At 37.6% G+C, this 23,998-nt stretch overlaps 2 protein-coding genes across 6 annotated transcripts; both read left to right on the top strand.

The window, feature by feature from the left end:
* Positions 1 to 836: 836 nt before the first annotated feature.
* Positions 837 to 17,341, top strand: LOC133865664 (probable alkaline/neutral invertase D). 5 transcript variants are annotated; one of them, XM_062302092.1, is made up of 5 exons: positions 837 to 859; positions 1,693 to 2,128; positions 2,563 to 2,994; positions 7,549 to 8,107; positions 16,889 to 17,341. In XM_062302092.1, the coding sequence occupies exons 2-5, from the start codon at positions 1,742 to 1,744 to the stop codon at positions 17,182 to 17,184; spliced, it is 1,674 nt and encodes a 557-aa protein (XP_062158076.1). In that variant the 5' UTR covers positions 837 to 859; positions 1,693 to 1,741; the 3' UTR covers positions 17,185 to 17,341. The 5 variants fall into 5 exon arrangements, with proteins under 5 accessions (XP_062158076.1, XP_062158073.1, XP_062158070.1 ...); XM_062302089.1 differs by lacking the exon at positions 837 to 859 and adding an exon at positions 995 to 1,155 and having other exon boundaries at positions 1,607 to 2,128; XM_062302086.1 differs by lacking the exon at positions 837 to 859 and adding an exon at positions 995 to 1,155.
* A 2,454-nt stretch (positions 17,342 to 19,795) lies between these two features.
* On the top strand, positions 19,796 to 22,868 carry LOC133865226 (F-box only protein 13). Its single transcript, XM_062301589.1, has 2 exons — positions 19,796 to 20,386; positions 21,425 to 22,868. Exon 2 carries the CDS (start codon positions 21,449 to 21,451, stop codon positions 22,679 to 22,681), a length of 1,233 nt encoding a protein of 410 aa, XP_062157573.1. The 5' UTR covers positions 19,796 to 20,386; positions 21,425 to 21,448; the 3' UTR covers positions 22,682 to 22,868.
* Positions 22,869 to 23,998: the final 1,130 nt, after the last annotated feature.

Genomic DNA, 23,998 nt, shown 5'->3' on the forward strand with positions numbered 1-23,998 from the left:
TAATGCAATGGACAACAATAAAAATATGCATAAAGATGAACAAAAGTTTTCCATCCAATAGAAAAAATGCATACGATGGACTTTCTAGGAGAAATTTTTAGAAAAAGTTATTTATTTATTTAAAAAATCAAGTATGACCTCTTCAAAAAACATACAGGTCATATCAGACATGAGCACGCAAATAATAATATCAAGCTGAAAAAGAATCAAAGAAAAATAATTGGAATTTTTTTTTTATTGGTAGGAAATTTTAGGGCAAGACAAAAAATGTGGAATCTTGCAAGGGGTTGAATCTGAAATTCTTGATTGGAGATGCAAAGATTAAAATATTTATTGACTTTCTTTGTATTTACTCAGAGCCAAAAAAAAAAAGAAAAAAGAAAAATCAACGAAAGGTTAAACAAATTAGTGGTAATTTTGATAAAATTACACATGAGGTTTTAATTAGAGGGATAAGTAAAAAAAAGAGTAAAAAACACTGAAACAAGACATTAAGCGGGAGTTTAGGTTTCGGGGGCTCAGAAGCGGAAATAAATGAAAGTCAAAGGATGCGGACCTAACCGCTCGTGGAGGCAAAGGGTGTAATTAAGCCGACAATTTGGACAGGTGCCAAAGCTGTCAATCCATTAAATTATGTTCGTCTTACCCCACCTAACCACTAAATTAATCAATAATTAAATTAATCATAAAATAAGTTATTTTTATTTATTTATTTATTTTTTCTGGGAAAGTAGTATAAAACAAGTTGGCCAGGGGAAAATCCAATACTCCAAAGGCAGAGACCGTCGGAAACTGCGTCGTTTAGTCCACGTGAGACATCCCGGCAATTTTCCTCGTGCGGTCTGACCGGCTATTCCCGGTAAAAACTCTCGTAATCTCGACAGTTTTGCATTGGAGATGTAGTACTTGTTAGTTTTTGGAGGTTGGATTAGAAAGAAAAGGAAAAGAAAAACGATTGGGGGACCGTTCATTGCCTTTCTTCTCAATAATAAGTCTATAAATAGAACCTGTTCACTACATGTCTCTTTTTCTCTCTTCCTCCTCTCTTTCTTTCTTCTTTCCTCTTTCCTCACCGCCGACCGAATCCCGGCGAATCCGCCGGCGATCGAAGCCGTACAATCTCCTCGTCCTCCTCCTCCTCCTTCGCCATTTGAGGTTCGCTCTTGAGCCCCTCTACTCTCTCTTTCGCCTCATTTGTTGTTTTTTTTTTCCTCATGAAGCTTCAGATCTAGCGCTTTAGGTGCAGTTGGTCAGTTTGCTTCATATTCTTGCTCGAAGCTCAGAAATCAGAGTTCCTGATTTCATTATTTTTCTGGAATAATGTGCGTCATATGTGATTCAATATAATATTTCCTTTGGTTGATCTTGATCTGCCATTGTAATAGTCTTGGTTCTGTTTTTGCATTATTTGTTTATGCTTTTATATTGTTCAAGAATGAAAAGCTTCCCCTGATCTTGGAGGTTAAAATATTTATATATTTATTTTATCTTAAATGCACATGTTTTAATTTTTGGATAGATTAGATGATTGCTGTTATGGTAATTAACTCGCTATTGAGACGTTTTCTGTCTTAATAATGCTGTTTGTCTGCTTGGATAATTACAGGCGTTAAAGTTTTCATCTATCATGTAATCTTTCTCCCAGTGAATTGGAAACTCATTTGTTCAAGTGTATGTGCTTGTTCCGTACAGCGTAGGTCTCTGTTAGTGATTTGAGCAGTGGAGAATTTGATTTGAGGAGATGGATGGGACTAGAGAGATGGGACTCCGAAACGTGAGCTCGCATTGCTCCATCTCGGAAATGGACGACTACGATCTCTCGCGCCTTCTCGACAAGCCCAGGCTCAACATCGAGAGGCAGCGATCATTCGACGAGAGGTCGCTCAGTGAGCTTTCCATCGGTTTCGGCAGAGGAGGCCTGGATAACTTTGACGCCACGTGCTCGCCCGGCGGCAGGTCCGGTTTCGACACCCCAGCTTCGTCGGCTCGGAACTCATTTGAGCCCCATCCGATGGTTGCTGATGCCTGGGAAGCTCTCCGGCGTTCTTTAGTGCATTTCCGGGGTCAACCTGTTGGGACGATTGCTGCCTATGACCACGCTTCTGAGGAAGTTCTTAACTATGATCAGGTAAAACTTTTTTAACTAAATAATGGAACACCAATTACAGTTTGGATATGCTGATTTTTGAAATCTGTATCAGCACAATATGCAATCATCTATGGTTGGGCGAACGTCAATTTTGAGAAACGTTTAAAATTAAAAACTTTGTTCCGAGTCTGGGGGCAAATTTATTGAATTTAAGGTATTAATGGTATTGAAGAATGCATATTTGCTTAAAACCCGAGAGGGAGGTGAAATTCCGATAAGTCGAAAAAGTCAAAACCATTAATCAAGGCCCGTTCATTATGTAAAATTGTAAACTCGCTCCCAGTGGAGGTATCTTTCAAAGGTGATCAAGTGAACTTTTGATTTAAATGAGAAGCAATGTGAACCTGGGATATTAATTTCTATGAATTAAGTGTACATGTTTTATGAATTTGATTTGATTTTTGTTTCTTTAGGTTTTTGTACGGGATTTTGTACCCAGTGCTCTGGCTTTCCTGATGAATGGCGAGCCTGAGATAGTTAAGAACTTTCTCTTGAAGACTCTGCACCTTCAAGGGTGGGAGAAAAGAATAGACCGATTTAAACTTGGGGAAGGTGCAATGCCGGCCAGCTTCAAAGTTCTTCATGACCCTATTCGAAAAACGGACACTCTCATTGCAGACTTTGGTGAAAGTGCAATTGGGAGAGTTGCTCCTGTTGACTCTGGATTTTGGTGGATTATTCTGCTCAGAGCATATACAAAGTCTACAGGGGATTTATCGCTTGCAGAAACACCAGATTGTCAAAAAGGGATGAGGCTTATTTTAGCTCTATGTCTTTCAGAGGGGTTTGATACATTCCCAACTCTTCTTTGTGCGGATGGGTGCAGCATGATTGATCGAAGAATGGTAATCTGTCTTTATAATAATGTTTAGTCATATATACTTGGATATTGCTTAGCTGCTCCTATACAAATCTGTTTTGGTACTTCTCATGAAATATCACTAGATGTTCCTGCCCGATTTTATTTCCAGAAGCAGAATAATTGAGCCAGCAAAGAGGTAGCTGTATTAGTGTGACCTTTTATTTCAACTATTTTGTCATTTGATGTGGAATTCAGGTTTAAATATAGTGGCATCCTTTTTTTTTTTTTTGATAAGTAATTGCAATTTATATAAATAAGCGCAGAGGGACGCAACCCTTATACACGGGAAGTATACAAGAAAACCCCTTAAAAGGACGAACATAGAATAATTTTAAAAAGTCTACATAAGTAAAAACATTCAAGTTATGATGGGACGCTATCCAAATATATAACGTATTAAGCAACCGCTTCCGTAGTTCTATCATAAGTGTCTCTACATCTTCAAAGAGTCGCTCATTTCGCTCCCTCCAAATACACCACAATAAGCACAGAGGAGCTAACCGCCAAGCTTCTTTAGCACGACCATACCCAATCGCCGCCGCCCAACTATTCAACAACTCCAACACCGTTCGTGGCATAACCCACTCTACTCCAAATAAAATAAGAATGTATAGTGGCATCCTGGAATTATTTTGTTTCCCTATAGGCAATAAATCCTTGATTTTATGAGCATTTGTTGCTAGTAATGGTGTTAATTGTTCTCTTCACATGTATCGGTTTTGACAGTTTTTTTTTTGGTAAGTGGAAAAAAAAATCTTTTAAGGAGTTTTAGAATAAACTATTAAACATAAACTTGCATAATTATCTACGCTTCATTCTAGGCCTGGTGACTGAAATTATTAGTTGTTTGTAGAAACCTGTTGACTGGGATGAAATTCTTAATCAGAAGGCCTCGTATGGATGGGTTACCCATTCTCTTGTTCCCTTTGTATTTCCTCTTCTTTTGGTGTGCTTCAGTCAGATATGGAAAGGATGTTACATGAAGATTCAAATGCTTTATTTATTATTGATTTGTTGGCTTTCTTAAGTCTCAAAAGGACGTTTCCAGTATTTCCCAATAGAATGAATGCCAACAGTTTTATTACCATCTTGCCATCTTCCTTTTCGTGGTCTTTATATGTCAACCCCTCATCTAAATTCTGTTCCATGAGTAAGTTGGCTTTTCACTCTGTTTTCCTTGTAAGACCAACTCACACAACCGGTCTAAATTCTCTCTTTCCAATATTGTTCTCTACAATATATTGGTTTATAATAGAGGTTTTGACAAGATGCGATTTGTCACCTGTATTACTTGCGAGCAAAGACAGAGTGGCGAAGTTATACGGATTTACATGTTATATAAAATTCATGACTTGAACATTACAATGAAATCAAGTATTCCTTCCCACCCCCACCCCCACCCCCACCCCCAACAACAACAACAATCATTCTTTCATCTTTTATTAGTGGCTACTGATGTTGGAGGTTCGACAATGATACACAGAACAAGTAATTTCTGCATTTCATTCTCTCCATTTTATTATCGATTTGTGGAGCTTAAACTAGTACCTATTTGACTCATGATGGGAGGCTAATTGCTTTGGTATTGCATGACTATATTCACTGTGCCAGAAAGACCAGCATGGCTTAGAACTACAGTTAAGACACCGAGAGTCTATCAACTTACTGAAAATTTGATATTTAAGTGAGCATTGATATGTATAGTATATATGCCAGCAGCATACCACTTTATGACTTTCTCTTTAGTATTCCCTCCTGAATGGGACCCTTTCTATATATACCGGGAAGGTTTCTTCCTTACATTTTCAGCATCCGTTGATAGATCTTACATTCTTATGTTTATTGAGAATGCAAACTTTATTCTTTGAATCTAGCTGCTGCCGTGTAAGACTGTTCGATGTTTGACGTGCTTTTCTTGTATTACATTTCGTTATTTGTTGGTCATATTTTTATGCATCTAACGTTAGATGCATAAATCTATATAAATGCTTCTTGAGTACCTTCCCCCCCTTCCCCCACCAACCCCAAAAAGAAAAAGTCAAGTACCTCTTGAATTCTTTTGCAAAAGGCCTTTTGTGTTGTAGTTAACTGATTTTTTTCTCTGGTTATTCTTACAAATCATAACTTTCATCTTAGTCCAGGTTATATTTGAGTTTCCAGCCCTTGTGGAATTTGGGTACTTGAGCTTGCTCAATTTGCATGTTTTTAGTAATAGAAGACAACTTCTTTTGGGATTTGTTTGGTGGACTTCATTGACTGGTCGTGCAAGGTTATAAGTTATTTAGCAGTTGTTTTCAAGTGCTTACAGTAAGAAGAAGCTTATGGCATATTGTTTGACAGATTTGACTCTAGATTTCATAAAATGGAGAAACAAGAGTCGTTTAGCTGAGCCTAGATAGTTGTGCTAAGCTTAGAGTTTTTATTTATTTATTTATTTATTTTTTATGTTAGGTTTCTAATCCTGAAACATACACTCTCTCTGTCCTTTAATATATGTCAAAATTTACTGCTTTTCTTGTTCCATAATGTATGTCCAGTTTGGGAAACCTTGTATTTTTTGGATAAGTAATAAGCCAATAATAGATCCTTCCTTCTCTTTTGTACAATGCCCTTTACCATATAATAGATTATGTATAAAACAAAAGAAAAGGAAATTTTTTGAAAAAAGGGTGAATTAGGAATTGAGATGATTGAGTAGTAATTGTCTTGCATGTGGCGACTTTACATACATTACGGAATGAAGGGAGTATATGAGTCATTGTACAATTCTCAATTCAAAAGGATGAAACAAAAATGAGATGATTGCTCAGGTTGAAAATGAAAGTTGTTAATGATGCTCACTCTTTGATTTGCATCTCAATGCTTTATGCATACTGGACCTGGTTTCCTCTTCTTCTTGATGAAAGAGCTGCAAAATGCTTGGGGTGTTGAATTCTGCATAGATTGATCCTCTGTTGGACTTTGCATTGTTTGACACTTTGGCTAAAAGAAGTGCATGGTGGTGAACATCAAGTAGTTTATAGCTAGAACTTGATTGAAGCAAGTTTGTGAGGGATTAGAATTAGCAGTTCTTTCAAGTGTTTTAAAAGATTGATTTTACAGCAGCAAGCCTTCCTGATTGATTTCACAGCACGTCTTATATTTAAGTTTTCCATATTTGGTCATGTCTGATCTTTCCTGAAAGGATAATCTTGTGGGACTCTTTTTTTTGGAGCTCCTAACCATTTTTCCCCTCTGAATGTTGAAATCCTTTGAACTTTTTAATTGTTTTCCTTGTCAACTTGAGTATCTACAATTTTCTTTTGTAAAGCACAGTTTTTTGCATTTATCTTCAAAAGTGCCCATGATTTGATGACTAAGCTTTGAAATAAGACCTTCTAGAGGCAACCCTTCACTTGTATTCTTTTACTTAAATTTTATTTTGTAGTGCGTCTTCCTACCTTTCCTCGGTACAGATAACAAAATCGATGTGTCATGAGCTTCTCTTGTCCATCAATCTTGATAATTTATTTTTCTCTAGTACATATATTCTACCTTAATTTTATACTTATGTGTGTGTCTTGGTCCTAACCTTCTACTAGATTTTTGTAGTTGTCTTTACCATTCCACCCAAAACAAAATCATTGGTGAAATTGTCTTAACTAAAATTTAACAGCTCTATAAAAAATATTGTGGATGTTAACATAACTATTCAATATGTTTTAAAGTTCATTAGAATCTGAGACCCAATCATTTAAGAACATGTGGGGTGCTTTGATCATGTGTTTTCATTCACCTTATAGTTGTATGCAACTAAGTCAATTTTGAATGCGTGCAACAAACAAAAGGCAACATCCAATACTGCTAGTCTCACCTTTCATCTTTATTGAATATGTTTCCTGAAGTATGGTTGGCTCAGATATATATCTCATCAATGAATTTATAATTCTGTTATAATTATGCTTTTGTTTCTTTCTCGATTGTCATTGTGCTAAACTAATTTTCTTCTTCTTTCTTCTTCCCTTTTTTTTTCTTCCCCTTTTTGGTTTTGAAGTACTCTTCAAGTTTGCTTTAATTCCATGTTAACCTATTATCTTTGATTATAGTATTTGTTTTTTACTTGACATGCTTTACCTTTACCTGACTGCTTGTTCTAAGAAAAGTTTCTTTTGTTAATTGGTCCTCGAAATATACTCTTTTTATCTTTTTGTCAAGAAATATGAAGAGGAGAATTGATCCAAAAGTTTGCTTTCTTTTCCATCCTTCATAACGAAAAAGACAAATGCAAGAAACTTCTGTTGATCACTTTTAGCTATAAAACTTGTCAACTAATGTTGCCATGAAACTTTTCTTCTTTTTTCTACTTCTATTTTTGATATCGTGCTTGTGTATCCTACATGATCTATAGAACTTATGTGTAATCGTATTCTATTTTTTTTGGTCCAATTTGTTTTGTTTATGATAGCATAATGCTCATGAGTTAGTTATTCTTTTAAAATCTTGAGAGTCTTCCCTTATTTGTTTTTTTTTTTTGTTTTTTGCATGAACTCTTTTCCAGGGTGTATATGGTTATCCAATTGAAATTCAGGCACTTTTCTTTATGGCGTTGAGATGTGCTTTGGCGATGCTTAAACCTGATGCAGAAGGAAAAGAAATGATAGAGCGAATTGTGAAGCGTTTGCATGCAATGAGTTATCACATGCGGAGTTACTTTTGGCTTGACTTCCAACAGCTTAATGACATTTACCGTTACAAGACTGAGGAGTACTCACACACTGCAGTAAACAAGTTTAATGTCATTCCCGATTCAATCCCTGAATGGGTATTTGATTTTATGCCAACACGTGGTGGTTACTTTATTGGAAATGTCAGTCCTGCAAGGATGGATTTTCGGTGGTTTGCTTTAGGCAATTGTGTTGCAATTCTATCTTCTCTTGCAACACCTGAGCAATCAATGGCCATTATGGATCTTATTGAATCTCGCTGGGAAGAGTTGGTTGGAGAAATGCCTCTGAAGATATGTTATCCTGCAATAGAAAGCCATGAGTGGAGAATTGTAACTGGTTGTGATCCCAAGAATACCAGATGGAGTTACCATAATGGAGGATCTTGGCCAGGTTTGCCTCTCTCCTTCTCACCAAGTTTTCTAAGTTATGCCAAATGAAGTTCAATATGATTTTTGGGAAGGACATCTTTTAATCAATGTTTTTGAGGGATCGTAGATTATGTTTAATTTTAGAGGTGGAAGCTGGAACTCAGTAAAAAACACATAAATTTGTGAAGCTGATAGGAATATTCACACCGTTTTGGCTATCAACATGCATATGGAAAGGTCAAGTGAAGGTTTGGATAGCACGGGGTTTTAGTATGATGACTAATGTTGTCCCCTGAGCCAATGCTTTTCTCTAAAATCTTACTGATTGTCAAAATTAGCTGGAGAGCTACCCCTAAAGGCAAGCTCCCAGATTCATTCCCTTTACTCTTCTCTCTTCCAAACACTAACTGACATGCACAGAGGGACACAATCCCAAATAAAGAATTATGTTTCAAGGATAGAGGCAGACAACTGGGTTCCATTGTGTTACGTTGCACAATGGAAGAACTAGATGGACGAGATAGTTTATTTGCAGAAAAATTAGAGCCATTCCCAAGCTTTTCTAGTTTATTTGCAGAAAAATTAGAGCCATTCCCAAGCTTTTCTATGGACCTTTTCTTGAGTGAAGTCAATAAAAGATTTTTCTTTTTGTAAATGACTTGAAAGTTGCTTTAAATTATACCTCCCTTGCAAGTTTATTTGCAGAAAAATTAGAGCCATTCCCAAGCTTTTCTATGGACCTTTTCTTGAGTGAAGTCAATAAAAGATTTTTCTTTTTGTAAATGACTTGAAAGTTGCTTTAAATGATACCTCCCTTGCAATTCTTCTTCAATTTAGTAGCTTCCTATATTGCATCCCCCGTCGTGTTCAATCGATAAGTGGCTAAACCAGAATCTATTTCTGGTTTCAAATCATTCCATTACATCGCAATCATAACATCTCCATCCCATGCATAATTGCACGGAGTACCATTCTATAGAATTTGCTAGTATATTCTTCTATGAGCATATTCTTTGTTGTGGATTTAGAAATTGAAGGTGTAGTCACTGGTGGTAGTTAGACGCAGAAGTGATAGATCATACCTTTGCTTCATCTCTTCCCATGTTCTTTTTTGGATAAAGTATTATGTCCAAAGAAGAAAAGAAAAATGTACAAATTGATCAAAAAAAGAAAAAAGAAAAAAATGTACAAAGCTAATGACTAAAGCCACCTATTTTCTTGGGATGGTTTAAGGCCATGAAGAGTATTAATTCTACCCCTATCATAGAACATGACATCTTGAATTCCGTTGCACACATGTTGGTGTTGCAGGAGATGGGTTCTGACATTTCTTTCTCTCCAAGTAGAATACATGGAATCAACGAACATCAATTTACAGACCAAGCTATGAAGAGACATATTTGTGAACCTCTAAGCCATATAAATGTTTTCCTGCCGAGATTTAGGGTACCGCTAAATGTGAGCAAATATGATGTCATATCTGTTCTTAAAAGGGGCACAAGAAAAACAGTCGATCCAAATCTTCATGATCTTGTCCATGAAGAGTGCACCTGATCTCTCATATTAAGCTAATACAGGGAAGTTTATGCTGAGTATATAATCCATTCCGAATGGCTAGTCATAGAATCATATCATATCACGGAATTGCCTTGGAAAAGCACATAATTTTATGTCAATCCATCTTTGCTCCCCTGCTACGAATGTTGTCCCATGCTTCACATACTGGTAAGGAACCTTTAGAATCTTCCACCCAATGCAAAGTATCCTTCTTAGTGCTCCGGTTTGAAATACTCGGGGATGGTCTTTCTACATCTAGGCACTCAAAAGATGGGGCTGTTGGGCAATTTCACTCCTTATTAGAAACAATTGTTACCACTTTGCCCTTGTTCCCTAGACCCGATCGTAGATAATCTTTTTCCCATACTTGCTTTACTAAGGGGCTTAAGGGGATCCAATTATCAAACCACAAAGAAATTGAACACTCTCCTAAGCATTTCAAGTTCAAGAAATTTTGGTTTCTTATTTTGGATTTGTGTTTTTCTTCTTCTCTCTAATTGGGTGTTTTTCTTGTATACTCTGTGTACTTGGGTTGTGCTTTTGTGCCTTTGTAATAAGATTGAATTACTTATTAAAATAGAAAAAAGAAATTTCAGTTTCTTATCAGGTTTACATGCATCCAGCTTGCCTATATATAGGTGTCATCATTTGAGCATAAATGCCACAAGTGTTTCATCATGACTGCCTTGTTCCATTGCTCCACGTTCTTAATACCCAACCCACCCTCTTCCTTTGGCAAGCACACTTGGTTCCAAGCGACCTTTGCTCCCTTCTAGCTAATTCACTGCCCGACCAGAGGAATGCCCTTAGGATGCTTTCCACTTGCTTGATCACAGCTTTAGGGAGTATAAAAATTTCTAACTAGTACACTTGGAATGCGAAAATAAAGAATTTTACCAATTGGAATCTGCTCAAGGAGGAAAGTGTCCTGTTGGTTCAGGTTTTCGTTCTCGCTATAATTCGCTCGAGGAAAGCCCTACAATCCGAAGCTTTGTGTCTAGAAGGGAGGAGATGAGCCCCTAGATATTTGATTGTATCCTAGGATACTAAGAAGCTGATCTCTTATTCCTATAGGAACTTTTCTAGTGAAGATGTTACTTTTATCTAGATTCGGCACGAGACCTGATAGCTCCTTAAATTTGTTGGGACAACCTACCGCTCTAGTGACCGAACTTAGCTCACCTTTGCAAAATATTAGCAAATCATCCGCAATGCACAAATGAGAATTACACTCTTTGTCACACTTAAAATTAAATTTGAAATTCCCATCCTCGATCATGTTGTTCATAAGGCATAAAATTACTTCAATAATCAACACAAAAAGGTATGGAGACATGGGATGTCCTTGGCGGAGGCTCCTATCACTTGGAAAGAATCCGTTCAACTCGCCATTAATACTAATAGAAAACGGGTGGTTGTGATATACACCTTGATCCAGTATATAACTTTATTTAGAAAACAAATAGCTTCAGCATGTCTAAAAAGAAGTCCCAACAAACCATATCATATGTTTCCACTAAATTTACTTTTGAAGCACATCAAGGCGTACCTTGGTCCTGATGATAATTTCAGAGGGGTTTCTGAGCAAGCAAAATGTTATCACTAATTCTTCTTCCCCCTATAAAGGCAGTTTGTTGGGACAGAAGCGTTTTAATCCTAGTAGCATGGATTTTTGCAATGCACTTGTGTACCATGTTGCAACTAGAAATTGGTCTGAATACGTTGAGGGTGGAAGGATTTGGCACCTTTGGGATTAGAGAATGGCATTAATTTTCTTCAAGAAGCGACCAAACTTGAAGATGTTTGATAGCTTCAGTAACTCTGTTCTTAACAATGATCCAAGCTTTCTTGAAGAAGGCTGCATTGTAACCATCTAGGCCTGGGTCTTTGTTGTCCTTTTGAGGAAGGAAGCACCAACTTAACCCTCTTTATTGGTTACCTCTTTCCCAAGTTCTTTACATTGATTTGGGGATATAGTTTTGGGAATTGCCTTCCGAAGAATGTTGTGATCAATCTGACTTTAGGAAGCACTTGGGCTAAGCAGATTTTTAGAAAAAACTGATGATCTGGGGTTGTTAATTTTCGTGCCATGCTCATGATTCACTGAAACAATTTTACCCCTACTGGGGATGGTGCTTCCTGGTCCTGAAATAGAAGTTAGAATTATGATCTCCAAGTTTTAGCTATTAAATTCGAGATTTCTAGTTAAGGAGTCTCTCCTCTGCATGACAATCACTATACATATTTTTCTTCTTTACTTCTGATCAGGCAGCATCCCTTCCGATCCTTTCCTTTACTTATCCTTTGAAACCCAACCCAAACTTTGGTCGTTATAGCATTCTTTTTCATTTCTTGCTCTGTAGCTGGCTTACTCCTGCCGTTCACATAAGTTCCTTGTGGAGACATACTCATTTTGCTACAAGAGGCTGAGTGTCCAAACACTCTACAGTTGGTTCACCTGTCCATGTCAACCTCCACATAAATCCTTACATGGCTAATACATTCTTTGTAGCTGTGAATTTGTCCACCTACAGAGTTTTACCTACTACACTTGCAGCATAGCTCAGACCCTCTGGCATCCAATACTTAAAAAGGGAATTTGATGGATTTTAACCCATAGGGAGAACTCTCTTTAACTCATCTGTTAACAAAGTTAAATTCGGCTGCCAGTATTTCAACACTAGTGGCCTTTTAGCCATATGTCATGGGGCTTGATCCAATACCGAAGACATGTTATCAAAATCCTCAAATTTGAAGAAGAAAACCTGCTGTCTGAAGATAGAACATCAATTAGGCCAGCCTTATCCCAAATCCTATAAGCAATTGAGTTCACCATTGGAAAAGGAAGTTTTTGCCCTATAAAGTATCCAACAAGGGTGAACTGCCATTTCCCATATCTACCCTATAAAGTATCCAACAAGGTTTAACCTTAACTCTTCCATCTTCTCTAAGAGGTTTTGCATACTTTAACTCCATAAGAGGGGCAGTTGAGTTACCTGGTGAGTTGACGGTTCTCCCATCAGCTGGGTGTGGTCCTGTGAAGGCTTTGGCATAGCTTGTTGCAGCTACCTTGGGAGTATTTTCAGAGTTGTAGGCAGTTTCTGCATGTGGGGCCTTCTTCTTGTTGCTGGATTCATGTACCTCAGGTGGCCTTGTTGATTTCCCTACATAAGGTCCTTCAGCAATAGGCCTCATGGGTGGCCCAAGCTGCATTGCATTTCCTGGAGGGCTATCAGCCTTGTTGCCTACATTTTGGGCTTTAGAAAACCTTAAGCATGAGTTAATGCCCGACCAATCTTCCAACAGGCCGAAATACAAACCCAGCCCGAACAGATTCAAACTTCCCTCCAAAGGCATGTCACATGCTGACTTACTGGCTTCTGCACCTATGCCAATCTGACCCAAAAGACAAAAAGCAATGCACAGTGCATTTTTTTTGCATTGTCCCCAGCAGACTAACTAGATTTTGCATGCATGGAAAAGTTTTAAAAGAAGATATAATGAAGGTTTTTCATGATTTCCATGCTAGAGGCAAGTTTAAAAGAAGTCTTAATGCAACCTTCATAGCTCTTGTTCTGAAAAAAAAAAGGGGGGGGGGGGGGGGGGGGGGGGGGTATTGATGTTAGGGATTTTCTACCTATTATTCTGGAGGGTGGAGTTTATAAAATTGTTGCCAAAGTTCTCGCCAACGGGTTGAAAATGGTTTTAGAGAATTAGATTCAAAATGCATTCATAAGGGGAAGAAAAATTCTAGATTCTGTTCTCATTACTTATGAATGTCTTGATAGCAGGATCAAATCTGGGGCTAAGGGTGCTATGCAAATTGGATATTGAAAAATCATTTGGTCTTGTTAACTGGATTTTTGTTGTTGTATATGCTGAGGATGTGTGGTTTTAGGGAGAGATGGTGTAACTGAATAGAACACTGTATTTCTTTGGTGTGATTTTTTGTGTTGGTGAATGGCTCCCCATTCAGTTTTTTTCAGTAGTTCTCGTTGCTTGAGACAGGGAGATCCTTTGTCACATTTATTGTTTGTCATAGTTGTGGAGGCACCAAGTAAAATGATCACCGCTACAGTGAATGAGGGTCTTTTATCTAGCTTTTCCATGGGGTCTAGGAGTGGTGGTGGGCTTAACATTTCCCATCTTCTATTTTGCTGATGACACTTTGATTTTCTGCGGGGCAAACTCGGATCACCACCTTCATTTGCGTTGCTTATTCTTATGTTTTGAGGTAGTTTCAGGTTTGAAAATTAACTTCGCTGAATTAGAGCTAGTCCATGTTGGTAATTTTAATAACGTAGAAGATTTGGCGTGCTTCTTGGGTTGTTGGGTGTCATCCTTGCTCTGGAAGTATCTTGGTCTTCCTTTGGGAGCTTCTTACAATGCAAAATCTATTTGGGTTGCCATTATTGATGAGATTGAGCATTGTTTGGCTGGCTAGAAGCTGTTGTACTTGTCTAAGGGTGGCAGGATTACATTGATTAAGAGCACACTATTTAATTTGGGGTCTGAAATTTACTTATGTTTAATCGAGCCTTCTTGGGGAAGTGGTTATGGTGCTATACTTTTGAGAGAGAGTCTCAATGGAGTATGACTGTGGATTCCAAATATGGCAGCATGTGGAGAGGGTGGAATTCTAATGAGTTAAATGATTTGCATAGGGTTGGTCTCTTGAAAAATATTAGGAGGGGTTGGGGGGTGTTTTCTAGATTCACTATGTTTGCGGTGGGGGATTTTCATGATTAGATTTTGGCATGATGTTTGGTGTGGGGACTATGCCCTTAAGGGAGTTTATCTGTAGTTATTTGGTATAGCTAACTTTAAGGATGCTTCTGTGGCAAATCACTTACAACTTTTCAGTAACGCTAATTAGTGGAATGTTAGTTTTATTAGTGACACATGACTGTGTGGTGGGTTCTTTCTCCTCGTTCTTCAATTTGTTGTATTCCTTTAGGCTGAGATGGGGCATGGAAGAAGCTTTTTTTGGACCCCTTCCAAAGAGGGTTGTTTGGGGTCAAATAATTCTATTATGCCCTTATCCCTCATAACTGTGCTCCATTTTCCTAGAGGAGTAGCTGGCAGAGAAAGGTTCATTTTAGAGTGGCTTTCGTCACTTGGTTCTTTAGAGAAGATTCTCACTTTGGATAATTTAAAGAAGCGGAATCTCATAGTGGTAGATTGGTGTTGTATGTGTAAGAAAAGTGAGGAAACTGTAGATCACCTTTTACTTCACTGTAAGGTTGTTAGGGCCTTATGGAATATTGTACTTGGTCTTTGTGGGTTAGAGTGGGTTTTATGCCTCGTTAGATAGTAGATCTCTATGCAAGTTGGAGAGGACAATTTGGTAGTTTTTAGAGTGCAGCAGTGTGGAAGATGATTCTACCATACTTAATACGGTGTATCTGGAGAGAAAGAAACATATGGAGTTTTGAAGATTGCGAGAAAACGGTGGTGAAACTGAAGGCCTTCTTTAAAATCTTGACAACCCCACAAACTCCGCACATGAATGCAAGATGAATGCTCCAACTTAGTTTCATGAAAACAGTCCACATCCGCCTTCCTCTAAATTGCGGGCCCTTTGGCGCGCTTATCTCCCTCATTCAGCCCCCTCACATTCCAAGAAAGGATTTTAGTCTTCATAAAAAAAACCAAACTTAGCTCTACCACGATTGGAACTTCCACCCTTAGAATCATAGTTGATAGACTAAGCCAGTTTTCAATTATCTATTACCTCTTGACTAATTTTGAATTGGAAGCCAACTCCCCCTGATACCGACCTGCTTCAATGGCTGTGAACAATGCCAAAAGCTCCCAACAAACTCCTCACATGAATGCAAGATAAATGCTCCAATTTAGTTTCTTGAAATCAGAACACATCCACCTTCCACTATTTTGAGTAGGGATATAATCGAGTCGAGCTGAGTCGAGTTTTAAGATTTCAAGACTGGCATATTTATGAGTCAAGTTTAAATAGTCGAGCTCAAATTCAAGCTGAGCTATAAAATGCGTGTTCAAGCTCAGCTCATTTAAAATTCGGTCGAGTTCGATCTCAAACTTGAGCTCGTTGAGAATGACATTTGAGCCGAGCCGAGCTGGGTTACTCGATAAACTCGGCTCAACTAGAGCTCGAAGTAGACTGTTAAATTTTTTAATGTATAATCAAAGCGGAGTTCAAGCACGAGTTTGTGAACAACCTCCACACTAACTATTAATAACTTAATATGTTAGTTTAACATACTAAATACTATTATCAAAGTATTATAATTAATTTGTAATACAATATTTACTTAGCTAATATATTATATGATTATTTTTTGTGTGTATATATATATATCGAGCAACATATAGTTAATTACATTTACTTAGTATATGTTAATAAACTATATAATATGTTAGTTTATGAACTAACTGGTTAGTATGTTAACTAATACACATAAATATTAAGTAACATATATAACATATATTACTTAATTACTAATATATATGCTTAAATTTATATAACTTATTTTTAGTAATATATAAGAAATATGAACGAGTTAACAAGTCAGACTAATGAGCCGAACAAGCTTTAAATGAGTTGAGCTCGCGAGCCCCTATCGAGTTTTGTCGAGCGAGTCGGGTATGTATCACTTACTAATCGAGTGGATTTCTACAGTAACGAGCGAGTTTCTACAGTTTCGAGCTCGAGTTCGGATCGGGCTAAACTGAGCGGGTATCGAGCGAGTTGTCGAACAGACTGGTTTATTTACATCTCTACTTTTGAGTAAATTGTGGACCCTTAGGCACTTATCTCCCTCATTCAACCCCCTCACATTCCAAGAAATAATTTTTGAAATGCCTAGCTGATGAAGGCTTATGCTGCCCGGGATACTGTTATTTTCTTCTTTCTTCTTTTTTCTCTTTTTATTTTTTTCTCTTTTTTTTTGGTAACCTTCAAGATGTTTTGAGGATGCCTTGCCTTGAGAGGCACACTTCAAATGTGCACACTCGAAAACGTGCCTCACACAATGTTTTGAACATAATGTAATTGATACAGGGAGGAATCATTGACGTTATTCTCTTCATATATATAGTGAACTGTTGAAACAAGAAGCATCATATATGCAGTTATCTGACTTATGCTTTTCAAATCTGTGTTTGATGTACTTAACCCATCTTTTTGGCATTATTATTATTATTATTATTATTATTATTTTTATTTATTTTTTTTTTTTTAAATTTTTTCTCTTTATCTCGCATGCAGTGCTTTTATGGCTGCTAACAGCTGCTTGCATTAAAACGGGACGACCCCAAATTGCAAGACGAGCGATTGAGCTTGCCGAGAGTCGTCTGCTCAAGGATAGCTGGCCAGAATATTATGATGGAAAGCTTGGGAGGTTTATTGGTAAGCAGGCAAGAAAGTACCAGACGTGGTCAATTGCAGGGTATTTGGTGGCAAAGATGATGCTAGAGGATCCATCACACTTGGGAATGATTTCCCTGGAAGAGGACAAACAGATGAAGCCGGTACTTAAGAGATGTTCGTCTTGGACTTGCTGAAAAACCTCAAGCAAGGAAGAGAAATACAAAAAATCTTGTTATACAATACCATTCTGCATTGTAGGTTTCATTAGAAGTTTGGTTTGTGTACAATAGAGCCTGTGCTGAGACTAGTTTTTTTTTTGATTTTCCAAATAAAAAAAGATACGTTTTGCTATTTGTGCATCGAACTTTGGGAGGCATTTTGCAAATGCCGTGCTGCTAAAATTCAATTTGCTCTCAATAATAGGCTAAAGTGGTGGTGGTGTCAAGTCTTTGCTTCACCACGAAAGAGACACTCTGGATAATGTTAAATATATCAGTGAACTTTTGGTTAAAATCTCATTGTCCTACTTATTCTCAAAGTCATTAATACTTGATAGCTTTCTGATCCGTTTATATTATCTCGAGCAGTGCTACGGAGAAGGAAAAATTCCGGATTTCATCCAGAATGAAAAATTACAAAAATGCCCCTGTACAGCCAAAATTCCGGATGAAATCCGGAATTTTTCCTTCTCCCCAGTATTACCCTATTATCTCTCCCCTCTCTCTGTTGTGGGAGTATGGAGGTTACAAGCTTTTACGAAGCACTCCAGCAGCCTCTTTTAGAATTTTTTTTTAATTTTTTGGTTAAAAAAAAAATCAAAATACTTCTTATATATCTATTCAAATACACTCTATAAAATAAGGATAGAGAAGCTAAAGTGCTTTCCTAAATTTTGAGTAGCATTGTAGCTTTCCCTTGGTTTAGGGGAGGGAAGATTGCAAGTAGGTCTTTAGGGATTTTTCCTACATTTAGGAAGGGAAGGGGGTCTTGGGAGTCGATTAGGTGTAAAAGTAACCAAGCTCTCAATATATAGGGGGTTTGAACATATCACTGATTGGCTAAAACTCTTGATGTAGTTTCCAAATATTCGGCTTGAAACTGAACAATCTACTAAGCTAGTTTATAAAAGGGTAATGTTATCCACCACACGTTATTTTACTTTGTTTATGTGGCACTGGCAATTAGTCTTTAATTTCTCTCTCTCTCTTCTTCTTCTTCTTCTCTTTTTTATTTATTTTCACAATGATAGATTGGTATTGCCATATCAACAAAGTGATATAAAAATAGTTTCTAGCATATCTCTTTCAGAAAATAAAAAAATAATAAAAAAAAATATTTAAGAATTGATTGGCCGTGACCCATCAACAAGGTTAGATAAAAGTGTGGCGTCTAGTTCAACATCTACCTCCTGGACCTCCCTCACTAAATATCCAATCTTGTAACCCATCTCTTTCCCCATACAAGCCAAAGGAAGGTGATACATACGAACCCAAAAAGCTGTCCTCTCAAAATTCATCTTTACTGGTGGAGTTAGTCCATCAAACTCCATCAAAGAAACCAAGTGTCCCTCCAGAAGCCAAGGTCTGTCTTCCAAGATATGCACCTTATCCTCCTCACATTCAAAATCTGCCGTGAACATGTTTTCTCCAATGACCTGAAAAGAAACCTGACCAGATGGTCTCCATGCTCTGCGCGGCGGGGCCTTAAAAAATTCTTTTGGAACCGTACGGTCCGCTAAAACTTTTCCAATCAAACACAACCTGCCCCTATAGACCATGTCTTTGATCTCCGTCGATTCTACAGAAATCCCTGCATTCTCGTAATCATTTACTGTAAACTTACCCCACATCTCCGATAGTTCTTCTTCCATTCCACGTAAATACTGAAACACAGTTCCAAAAAAAGCACAAGTAGAAAGCTCTATAGAGATATAGCTGCAGCTCACCACAAGAAAGAGTAGAAGAAAATTAGACTAACTTCCAAAGCCTCGTAAGGTCAGAGGACTAACAACTTCACTTCTAAGGTTCATGAGAGAGCCTCAGAGGAAGGGACACGTAATTACTTTATTATATGTTATAAGTATTATCATTAGATATATAATAATCATCACATCATTTATTTTTATATTTTTGTAAGTTATATAGTTTATTTAACATACAATATAAATATATATTGTTTGTATGTTATATAATGTAATATTAATTTTTATATGAGCTCAAACTCCTTTTTTGTATGTTAAATAAATTATATAACTTAAAACAAAATCGGTTGAGCCCAGCTTAATTTTTAAAATTCGTCATGAGCTCGAATTCAGTTTGGGCTCGTGATAAAGTTCGGCTCGGGCTTGTGATAAATTTAAATGGGTTGAGCTTGCACGTGCACTACTAACTTAAACTCGGCTCGTTTACTGCCCAAAAGTTTATTTATGGACCTATTTCCTGGTTACTGATCTTATTTCGGCATTGCTTTTTCCTTTTGGATATGCTGTTTGGAAGTTCACCCCCTCATTTTTTGATACCCCCGTAGCTCTTTTCCATATTGATTTTAAAAAAAAAAAAAAAAAAATCTTTACTTCTCCCCTTCCGAATCTGATTCAGGTCGGCGCATGGGCCGGCAATATGTAGCCCAAGATTGGGCCGGGCTGGATCTGGATCAGTACCATAAAGTCTTCAATGAGCGAGCATCCTGGCTTTTTTCCCTTTGTCTTTTATTTAATTTTTGTTCATATTAAAAAATGCTTGGCTTCTGAGTCACGAATCCGGCCGTTTGACTTTTATACGCAGTCAGGACCACAAAAGACAGCCGCACAGTCGGCACAGAGAGCGAGATTCCTCAACGAGGATGCCAAAAAAGAGAGGAAGAAGGGTAGCTTTTGCTTTCAAAATGTCAGAAAACGACAACGACCCTTTGACATGTACAATGTAAACGGCGTATGTATGTATGTGTAGTCAGAAACCCTTTGAATAACAAAAGAAAAGATACGGTTCACTTTCTCTTTCTTTCATGTCGAGAATCGAGATTGCTCGAAGCGACAAGCAGCACCGCAGATTGTGTGTCTGCGGGAGAATCCAAAGCCAAGAAGAAACAAACATACATCATATGCAGAGTCAACTACCGTTGTCTATTGTATAATTGTTCCCCACGTGTGGCTCTGTGTTAGATCTCTTTGTGTGGTGTCAACGAAAGGGCTCCAGCGCCACCAAAAAGCTCTTCCTAGGAAGCTTCCTACCTCTCTTCCTCCTTGGCTCGCTTTCCCTTTTTTTTTTTCCCCCTTTCTTTTTTCTTGGGTTGGATAGTCCTTAAAAAACGCCCCAAGGCCTTTCCAAGCTCTATCTGTCTTCACTCTCGCTGTTTTTTCCGTTCACTTCGCAGTTGCAGTTGCAGTTGCAGTGGCAGGTACCTTTTTCCCTCTCGACTGATCTCTCATCTTCTTCTTCTTCTTGTTGTACTTCTGTTTGTGTTTTTTTTTATTTTGTGGGCACAACTTAATAATCGGTTTCCCTTTCATGGGTCTTTCACTTTCATTTGTGTTTACTCTTTTATTCATTGTGTTTGTGTGAATGCATTTTAACCCGACATTCTTTTAGCTGTAATAACTGCGAGATGTGCTTCATTTCCTGAGAAACTAGATGTATATTTTTTTCCCTTGTTTTTCGTTTTTCCACTGATTTTGAAGGGCCAGAGTCTTGCTAGAATGTCAAGGGTCATTTACGATGGAGGAGATGCAGCTATTAATTTCATCTTCTCCAAGACAAAAAATTAATTTCTTGTCCCTCTGAACAGTGCTTTTTAATTTCTGTCTTGAAGAATTTGCCTGTCTTGCTGTGCCCTATTTCCAAATTCAGCTCTATCCACCTGTGGCTTTGATTGCTTTTAATGCTCGGACTGATGTGTAAAACTACAGAATCAGGAGGAGGCAGAACTTCTTGTTCATTACTCGCTACATTGTTATTTTTTCTTTCTTTCTTCTTTTCCCTATTTTTTTTTTTTTTCCATGTGTTGCTATGCAAATTGTTTCCTTAATCACATAAGTATCAGAAAGAGGAGAAAATTGGGGAAGAAGGTAACTGAGAGTAACTCTTCTTAATCTTCGTTAGGTGACTCTTGTTATAAAATGAGTAAGTCTACACTTTCGTATCAGTTTAAGCTTTTGGAATAAGTTGTTATTTAATATGATATTAGAGCAAAGGTCCTGAGTTTTAACCTTGTCTCCATCGTTCACCCAATTTCAGTTAAAAGTTTCATGTGTAGTGTTATGATATAGTTTAAACAATTGGGTCTACCTTAAGGATAACCGGTGATTTAACTACTCTTAGATACATGTTTTAATCTGTGGATTGTCACATTCTTCTGATATATAGCCTGTGCCTGGACTAAAATTGTCTTTCAGCCAATAATTTACCAGTAACACTATTACCCCTTTTATTGTTGCAGTTATTTTTAACAAGTTTCTATTCGATGGAGTATGGTGGTTGCAAGTCTTCAAGAACTACTGGGAAAAGAAAGTCACAAGAAGAAGATGGTATTTTGAGCTTCTCTATGGATGATCTCAATCAAGACGTTCTTGAAAGGCTTCTTTCATGGCTTCCAACATCCTCATTTTTCCGCCTTAATTCAGTGTGCAAAAGATGGAAATCAGTTGCAGCTTCTGCAGGTTTCAAGCTTGCCTGCTCTCACATTCCTTCACGGGATCCATGGTTTTTCATGGTCAATCCTAATCTCAACCAGTCAATTGTCTTTGACTCTGCTGATAGAAGTTGGAGGAAACTTCATCATCCACCTCTCCTCGAGAAAGACTCTAACCACAATTCCATGCCTGTCGCAACCTCTGGCGGCTTGGTCTGTTTCCGCAATTTAACCGGCAACTTCATTATATGTAATCTTGTGACAGGATCCTGCAGAGAACTCCCTCCACTTGATCCAACCCGACGGAGTCAAACTCTTCATGCCATTGTGATGAACACGTCTTTGGAAGACTCCGGCTCTTATAAGCTTGTGTTAGTCTCTGGTGAGCTCCCAAAACTCTCCTGTATAGTCTACAACTCAAGCGTTGGTTGCTGGGAGGAGGAGATTGCATTAAGCAAAAAGGATGACAATTCTCTGGGATTAGACTCAAATGATGACAATGCTGTGTATTTCCTTAATAAGGCTGGAAATGTTGTAGCAACTAACATGCAGAGAAGCCCATCTAAGCAATACTCCTCAGTTATTACTAATAAAGGTGGTGAGGAGATTGTCTACTTCCTTAGCTCCTCAGGGAAGGTTGTCGTTTGCAATCTGACCCAGAAGCGCTTCTTCGAGTACCCCGGGTTATTGCCTGTATACTCTGAGTACTCCATTGATATGGTGGAATGTGGAGGGGAAATGCTTGTTGTTATGTTGTCAGAATTCCTTGAAAGTGCAAGCCTAAGGGTGTGGAGGTATGATGAGGAGATTCGGTCTTGGCAACAGATTGCAGCAATGCCTCCAGCAATGTCACATGAGTGGTTTGGCAGGAAGGTGGATATAAACTGTGTTGGGGCCGGTCACCGGATATTGATCTGCTCGAACTCTGGCGAGCTATTTAGTTATGTTCTTTGTGATTTGGTCACTAATGAATGGGTTGAATTGCCCAAATGCTGTGTGAATGGTGAAGCCGTAGAATTCATGTCTGCCTTCTCATTTGAGCCCCGGATTGAGGCTTCTGTATGAGATCAAGATGATTTGGTGTGGATTGAGGAATGCCATCTTTTAATTTCCATTCATCCTTTCTTTTGTCTTCTTTCCTTTTTCAGTTTAACAGTTGTTTAGAATAATTTTTATTAAATTTATTTGAATTGATCCATCATGGAAATCTGCCAGATTATTTTGATGACATATTGGGATAAGATTTCCTTTATTGGTGTTTTGTACCTGTACTACGTTTTAGTTTGACATATTATTATTGATAAATTCAGTGATCTACCAGTTTGTTAGCAGGTTCTTGATTCAATTGAAATTAAAATACAAAGATGGCAGTAGCTGCTAATTTGCTAATTTATTTATTTATTTATTTTCGATGAATAAGTTTCTTTTATATCGACACGCAAAGAACTACACATTCTTACTTATCATTTTGGCTATTAAACACGGCCATCATCTCGGGCATCAACCCCCGGCTAAGTCCTTTTTAGAATCGGACCGTTTCGAAGATCTCTAGATGTGCTAATTCACGAGCACATTAAGTTGCTAAATAAGCTACTTCTAATCTCGTGTTTTGGAAGCATTCCCAATTGTTAGTGGTATTTGTACAGCTGCAAAGGATGACAACTATGCAATCAAAGATTCTAGAGTAAATGAAGATTGCCCTGCCTAGTAGTACAGTACATAATGTACATTCTTTTTGTATATAAGGTACTGAATGTAAGGTTCTAAACACTGAAATAAAGCTTTTTTATTCACTATTCAAAATCTTACATGAATCACTCCTCATTGGTCCTTATTGTCCTCCATCGGAATTGGCGGATTCATAGCGGAAAGGACCACCCCTTGTAATCAATCCCCTTTGAATAGAGAAAAAAAAATTGTCTGGGTATGCGATTTTTTTTTTTTATTTGTATTATTCTTTATTGTTTTCAAAATTGAGAATATTGGGGAAAAAAAGTTTTGAAATTATTATTATTATTTTTTTTGAGTTGGGTTAAAAAAAAAAATATTAGTGTTGGGTTGAAAAAAGCTTGCAAAGAGAAGCTCTCAAAGAACGACCCTTCAATTCAGTCACACCCCCAAGAGATAACAGGCATAATAACTTTATTAGTCTAAACTTAATCTTTAAATAGACTTACAAAAATAAAATAAGATAACTAAAACCATAAATGCCATAATAATAATAATAATTCTTACTCCTACTTCATCTTTGATTAGGCTGCTTCTAGTGATAAGGCTAATCAAGGAAGCCTCCTAATGTTGGCCGTCTGATTAAGGACGTAACATCTATGATCTACCTACAAATTTGATTAATGGGTTGATTTTGATGCGTGTCAAAACTAA

The sequence above is a fragment of the Alnus glutinosa genome, chromosome 4 (genome assembly GCF_958979055.1).
Source record: "Alnus glutinosa chromosome 4, dhAlnGlut1.1, whole genome shotgun sequence".
Lineage (NCBI taxonomy): Eukaryota > Viridiplantae > Streptophyta > Magnoliopsida > Fagales > Betulaceae > Alnus > Alnus glutinosa.

Coding starts and splice junctions, on each gene's coding strand:
- LOC133865226 (XM_062301589.1), top strand. CDS start 21,449: ATGGAGTATGGTGGTTGCAAGTCTTCAAGAACTACTGGGAAAAGAAAG.
- LOC133865664 (XM_062302092.1), top strand. CDS start 1,742: ATGGATGGGACTAGAGAGATGGGACTCCGAAACGTGAGCTCGCATTGC. Junction 2,129..2,562: donor AAGTTCTTAACTATGATCAG/GTAAAACTTTTT, acceptor TTGTTTCTTTAG/GTTTTTGTACGGGATTTTGT. Junction 8,108..16,888: donor TAATGGAGGATCTTGGCCAG/GTTTGCCTCTCT, acceptor TCTCGCATGCAG/TGCTTTTATGGCTGCTAACA.